Here is a 7027-nt window from a genome sequence, read left to right on the forward strand (position 1 = left end):
AAACACCCGAAGGAAGCATCACGCACTTAAATGTCCTAAGAGACCCTCGAATGATGCAGATGCTTAAAAAATTGTTTCGAGGCTCAACCTTTGTCCATAAAAGCCTGTTGGCAAGCACGCGTTTGCCATTTATCAAGTTTCCGTTTGTCATTATGCTGTATATATAGACAAGCTTCACACAACTCTGACATTTCAGATTCAGACAAAGGCCGAGAGTCGGCCAAAACGTGCAGCCGGTGCAAACATGTTTGGCAGCATCAGCATTCCCCCGAATCCAATGCATATACTGCCTACCATAGTCTTGAAACGCCTCATGAGTAAGATAAGCATTGGCGATATGCAACAGGCGCTTTTGAGAAAGGGGTCGATCACAAATAGACTGCCCAAAGCACAAAGTCAACATGATCTGATAGGTGCAAGGTGTAGTCTAGCCTTAAGTCACATACAAAATCGCCATACTACTATAAATTGAGTACATACCATCGATCCAGACGTGCTTGATATGAGGAATGAGCAACATGCTGAAAATTAAATCCCGAGACATCAGGATGCAGATAACACCATAAATCAAGCATCTGTGCAGAAGCAAGAAAATGGTTCCTTGCCTACCCGCATTCAACATATGTGAATTCTCTGTGGTGCTATCATGCATATTTGGAGTATTGTTAGAATCACCACAAAGAAATGCATTGGAAATCAATGGATAAGAAGAGATCTCTTGCCATAAGGCGGCCCTTTGCCTAGTGGCTGTATATGCATATACGCCTCCAAATTCATAGAACTGACCATTCAACAAGCATTGCACAACCATCCATCGACCACATGGCTCGTTATGCACAAGAATTGGTTGAAGCTCATGAAGAACCATCATCAATAGTCCTCAATAACCATGCAAGCTATCATACGCAATCCAAGAGTCCGCTAAGTAAGAACACTAACCAACAAACTCATGTTGATTGTGTTCTTGCAAAACAACATCTGCCCTACACGTATTTACATAATGCCAGGTTAGCTACCATTTATCAAGGTTGCATAACCCACGTACATTATATGAGATGCATCTAATGCGATCATACATGAGATATCAATACAGGTGGCCAAAAAACACACGGAATTAAGTAGGCGTGCCCATGGGCACATCCTCCTCCACTCTATCCGTACCAAGACCGATCATTGATTCAATGCAAAAAAAGTCTCCACAAAATTGTCATGCGAGGTGGAGGCCTCACCAATCAGCACATCTTTGTAAGAGTGCATCGCTTTTTCCCATGCATCAATCAATGTGTAATTATCATTACATGGAAATTGCTTGAACGACGCATTCTTGTTAGCATTGACAAGTGGAACATAATTCTGAGAGGAGGGTGCAACGCAAATCTTCACTGCCTTTATAGGCACCACCTAAGCGCCATCATCATTGGACCGAAATTTTTCCTTTACAACATTGCCATTACCAGGAACAACAGATTGAGGAGATTTGGTTTTCCATCTATCGACATTGGGGAGCCACATAAGTGATGGAGACTCCATTTTGCTTAGCCTTACCGATAGATTTACCCATAGATATAGGAGCAAATGAAGGAACCGTTGAAGGAGGGGGTTGCAAAGCCGGTTCAGGGCATTTTGATTGCATGTGTCCAAATTTACCACATCGGAAGCATAAATTTGCAAATTTGCCCCATTTAAGTTTGAATGGACACTTGCCCACCCATGGGTCCCCCGAATCAACCATAATGCCTTCGGGGGTTGGTTTATCAGTATCCCAAAGAACACGAAACCTATTGGTGTTCGCATCCAATTTCGGAGGACAAACCACCTTCCCAAGCTGTGCAGCCAATAGTGGTAGATAGTGTCTCCACGTGTGAGGAAAATCAACAATTTCTACCCACACCGGGCATTTATGGCGAATAAGACTTTGATAATCCTTTGTCAGTGTCCATGGCAAAACATGGGTCATCTGCGTGTCATTTGGCTTCGATATCCGCCAATAGAACTTCATAAAAACCACGAGCACCAAAGTAGACACCACGGACAGCTTGACGTTTGAGAAGAAAATCAACCCATTGCCCGACATCTTGTGCATTAGGCATTTCCCCCGGGAAAAACAACATAACTGCATTCATAGCATACTACGCAACTAGATCCACAAGGTCTTACACCGGAATATGCACCTCGAGAACAGGTGCCAGGCCATTCTGAGCCGTTTCAAAATCCTCATACAAAGAAGTTTTGATCTCAGAAGTGGCTTCTGAAAAATTTCCCATGGCTTTCCGATGCTTAAAGACGCAGTGAGATTCAGACAAGCCAAGAGCAAAGTCCTAGAGAAATGTGCACACCAAAGGAGTTTCTTTTTGTTTTGTTTTATAGACCTCTATCTCTGTACAGAGACCTCAGGGAAATGTACAGGAATCCACAACGGGGTGTACATCCAACTAGCAAACCAAGCTCTGTACACCTGACAACTCTAGCAACTGAAGCTTTGTACACCTGTCCAATTCCACTCTGATAACTCTAGCAATCCAAACTTTGTACACCTGCAAAACCCTTATTGCTGCTTTTTCTTGTACAAGAGCCACTGGGGGCTGGCTGCGCTGGGGGTTAATAGCTACGCAGGAATTGCAGAAGTCGAAGGAAGACGAGGTCGCGTTGAGGGCTGCCTGCGCTCAGGAATTGTAGGTCGTGCAGGAGCAGGCACGCAGTGTAACCGGCCCGTGGGGCGGTAGGCTTTGGCTTGCACCCGAATTTCTTTACTTTAGACACACACACAGAGAACGTGCAAAGGAAACCTCTGACGGGAATTAACACTTGAATACACACACGGCTCAGAAGCTAGAATGCCCCGAGCAGACGCCGACAACCTGTAGGCCCCAAAATTGGTGCCCCTTTCGGTATTTCTTTATACTTTGAGAGGGTAAATTTACAAAGTAGAGTCCTGGGAATCCTTTGTCTATATCCAACTATATACTACTTGATTTGGACAAATTTCAACAGCATAACAGCCTCAAAACTTGCGCGTAACCAATTCTCCTGCTGGAACTCACTTCCATTGGCATAAACCCTCTGATTCCTGCCCAAAAACAGTAAATTCAGCACGCTGTATTTACTGGTTTTTGCCCTGTTTTCAGCCCCAAACAGTCCCCTAACTGTCCTTTGCCAGTGGGGCACTATTCCCAATGGTTCTGGCGTCCGTATGGCTGAAAAACAGTCAATTTACAGCGCATACACAGCGCTGAAAACGCACCTGTACGGTGAGGTTATGACCCTCACCGGTGCCTGCTTTGGAGTAGCAGTTAGCTACCCCTGTCCCTGCTAAGGAGACTCTTGCCTTAGCACAAAAGCATGAAACCACACAGCTATACATCAGTCAAATGAAGAGCCCTCTTGTGGGGCATCACATAACTGCACGTAGGGGAGAGAGAGAGCAGTGTGTAGTGTGCAGGTCATCACTCCTAGCACCACACTGTACATGAGAGGGAAAGAAAGCACTCCATATCTCTTAACCTGTGACAGGTTCTCAATGAAGCATCCTCCCAGCATTAAATCGAGCGTCCCCTCTTCTACCCTTGACCTGTAATGCATCTGTGAACAAATAGATACAAAAGCGGAAGAATTTCCATGGCTGCCAAAACCCGCGTATCGCTGAAAACGCAGCAAAACAGCCTTGTCAACACGCATTTGATGCCTTCCAATGCTGAAAATGAGCTCCTTGGTCCTAGGTAAAGTCATGGGAAGCTAAAAAATGGAGAGAAATGGCTGAAAATCATAGTTATCAGCCTCCAAAACTGCTCCAAAAAGTCAGTTACGAGTTTTGTTCTCCCAAACTTGGTAAATTGGCCAAAAAGTGCCACTTGGCACTCATGTTGCAATTTATCCGCATTGGGCTTCTTGCTTAAAAATCTGGTGCATCAATTGACTTTGCAGCAGAGTAATAAAATGTTCCCCTCGTCATTCTGAAGGTAATGACACGAACACATTTCACGGCCCAAAATAGCAGTTCCCTAATTTTTAGGAGATGCTTCCATTGGGCTTCCTTTGGTCATCTGACCATCTATCCTCATTGGGACCGCATCCAAAAGTGCAATGTGGCCCAACTGTCGGATACTTTCCTGGGGTGATCCCACCTTGACTTTATGCCTTTATTGAGTTCACTTCCCAATATCCACCAACTTGCTAAGTGCGATGGAGGTACCTACATGATCTTGAACTGAGCCTAGACATCCTTTTACTTTACGAGTTCCAGTGCCGACCAACTTCCCATCTGCAGGTGAAAGTACCGTTCACATTGGCCATACAATGTCCGACCATTTATAACTTCAAAAAGAGGGTCTCAAAATAAAAAATTAAACAAAAATCATTGGAAAGAAACCAACAACTAAGGTTAGCAGTTGCCAGGTCCTCGTGACAGGCAGGAACTGCAAGACGCTACACACACACGTACGCACACACCCACATGTCACACACACACACACACACACACACACACACACACACACACACACACACACAAACCTGGCAGAGGCTGCTGGCTGCATAACACTGCTGATGAGGGCGACAGCAGGAGCAGCGAGGAGAACTCCAGAGACCAGCTGTCTGTGCTATCAGCCGCGAGTGCGCCAACAACCCCCCCCCTCTTCCCCCCCCCCCCCAAACACACTTTTTTTTGTAATGTTCCCCCCAACACACACACACGCACGCGTGCATGTGCACAAACATTCATGTACGCACACTTATCAATTACACACACATACACACACTTAGGAATACAAGTCTTTCTTTCAAGGCAGGTCTTAAATTTTTTAACATTTCTTCTGCTTTTTGAGCTATGCATCCGCCTGAACTGTCCAGCGATTGGCAGAATAATTTGCAGCTGGAGCTAATAGATGCTTCATGAACTCTAACCAGGTTTCAGAGAAGTATTGCTTTAGGATGCCCAACCAGCTGAATGTAGCATTCGATAATTACTTCGCCAGTCTAGCAACTCTGGCAACTTACGTCCCTGGTGTGTGTTTGGTTGTCTATATATATGAAAATTCAGGTTTAGAACGGCGGTGAATAAATAGTTCTTTTGTCTTTTTTGACAGGGAGCCCTTACATGTACACATATATGATCGGTCAGAGAAGCAAGGCTTTGGCCAAAGCTAGAAAGAGCGCTTAGGTCCAACCAGTGGCTATGCAGATGATCATTGTTTTCTGCAAACAGCTTTAAAAAGCACTTTGAAGTCCAGAAGTGCTATCCAATGCTCAGCAACAGTAGACTTCATCAACAGGAAATTGGTGGACACAATTTGAAATTTGCACTGTGCAATCTGTTGACTTCATGACACCAAAGAATTTTCAAGCAAGAGGGATGTCGTATTTTTGTGCGAAGCATAGGGAAGTTGATGTTGATTCACATCATTGCAACAAGTAAATTCTGTTTGCTCTCTTTTAACAGTAAAGGAAGTGCATGCATTGATTCAAAGGCATTATGAGCTGGATTGGAATCCTTTACGCTGATTCTTAATGCTACTTAAATCTAACAATCATCTTCCAATTGGACTCAGACGAGTCCAGTAGTATGGTTCCCCAATCAGACAGGTTTGGAGAAAATCTCTGGTTCCAGGTATAACTTGCCTGAAGGTTGTATTTTTTTCATCTGGTCTGGCTGCGAAGGTGAGGATGGCATCTGATTATGCTTTCTTACGTCTAAACAAGAACTTGAGAAGTAGCTAAGCCATCATGCAAGGTTGCTAGAGGTACTTCCATTGCTTTGAGGGCTTTTATTTGAACGGGATACGGGGGCTTTGAAGGGTACTCCGTTGTACACGGGATGAAAGGGTACTCTGTAGTCCACGGGTTGAAACTGCCTTGACATACACTCTCCCTTCCTGCTGAAAGGTAGTGCCAATAAACAGCTAACATAGATACATTTTTGTCCTACAGGATGCTACTCTTGGGAGCAATTGGGGGTCATTCTAGAAAGCTTGTTGATTAGTGCCGCACAGCAATGACAACCCCCTTTTTTTGTAAGAGGGGCATTAACTAAATATAGTCTTATGTTAATGTAGGCAGCAATGTTATGGAAAAATGTGTCTCAGCTTAAAATCATGCCGAAATGCCAGTTGAGAGGAAGAGGAAAAGGAATAATAAGCGCAAAATTATTATAATGTAGCCCAAAATTTCAAAATTTCCTTGTGGAGTATATATAAAAGAGAGTTGTGTATGGTTGCAAAAATTATTTTCCCTCAACATTAGTGGGTAGTTGTGAGAGAAAGTTTTGACATCTGTTTTCCCTTTTTTTTTTTTTTTCAAAGAGAGACATTGGGTAGTGGGTTACATCACACACTTTCTCATCCTCTTGTATAGGCCTTTGTGGCTTTTCACCTTGAGGCATGTGACTAGTGCAGTAGATCACCAACTGTATCTGGTGATCCTTGTCCATACGTGACATGGGTGTAAGTGAAGGGATTGATGGCTAGGGGGCACCCATGAGGGGAGGAGACATCGAATCACCCATAGGATAAGGATGGGGGTTTGACCCACGTGCCATGAAGTTGGGAGGCTATGATTTTACTTGCCGTTCCAATGCGCCACATGGTTGCTTTGAGTGTTGTCGATCCCTCCATCGGCCCATAGTTGAGGTCTTGTGATTTGAGTTTCAAGTCGGGTGGTATCAGAAAATAGATTTGCTTGCATTCCCTCGTGAATCACAGGCGACAATTGGTTTCCTTCATTCTCGTTTCACCTTCATAGGCTACTTTTGCTCTGTTGTCGATGAATTGTTGGGGATGGTGCCTGCCTTTCAACGTTTACAACAGCCTAGTTGCAATTGATGTTAATTCTCAACCAATGGGTCAAATGTGTTGACGGCACTGCTAGCTCAGTGGTTGAGTGTTGGTGTGAGAGAGAGAGAGAGAGAGAGAGAGAGAGAGAGAGAGTTTCAAGGTGTTGGAAGAATTTTAATCATGAATGGGGGGTGGGGAGAAGGATTCACGGTGGTTCTTAAACAGATGTGGTTGATGAGCAAACATAAAGCAGAGTGCAACCT

General features: G+C 44.3%; 1 protein-coding gene across 3 annotated transcripts in view; it reads left to right on the forward strand.

Moving 5' to 3' along the window:
* LOC147419499 (very-long-chain (3R)-3-hydroxyacyl-CoA dehydratase PASTICCINO 2A-like) overlaps positions 1 to 5678 on the forward strand; it is an 85072-nt gene extending 79394 nt beyond the window's left edge. For all 3 annotated transcript variants that reach the window (XM_086506066.1, XM_086506067.1, XM_086506068.1), the window contains exons 8-9: positions 4903 to 4999; positions 5082 to 5678. In XM_086506066.1, coding sequence (XP_086362192.1) covers positions 4903 to 4999; positions 5082 to 5155 — 171 coding nt within the window. In that variant the 3' untranslated portion in view covers positions 5156 to 5678. The remainder of the gene's footprint in view (positions 1 to 4902; positions 5000 to 5081) is intronic.
* The last annotated feature ends 1349 nt before the right edge of the window (positions 5679 to 7027 follow it).

This window comes from Adiantum capillus-veneris, chromosome 29 (assembly GCF_014529385.1).
Source record: "Adiantum capillus-veneris isolate H3 chromosome 29, ASM1452938v2, whole genome shotgun sequence".
Taxonomy (NCBI): Eukaryota; Viridiplantae; Streptophyta; class Polypodiopsida; order Polypodiales; family Pteridaceae; genus Adiantum; species Adiantum capillus-veneris.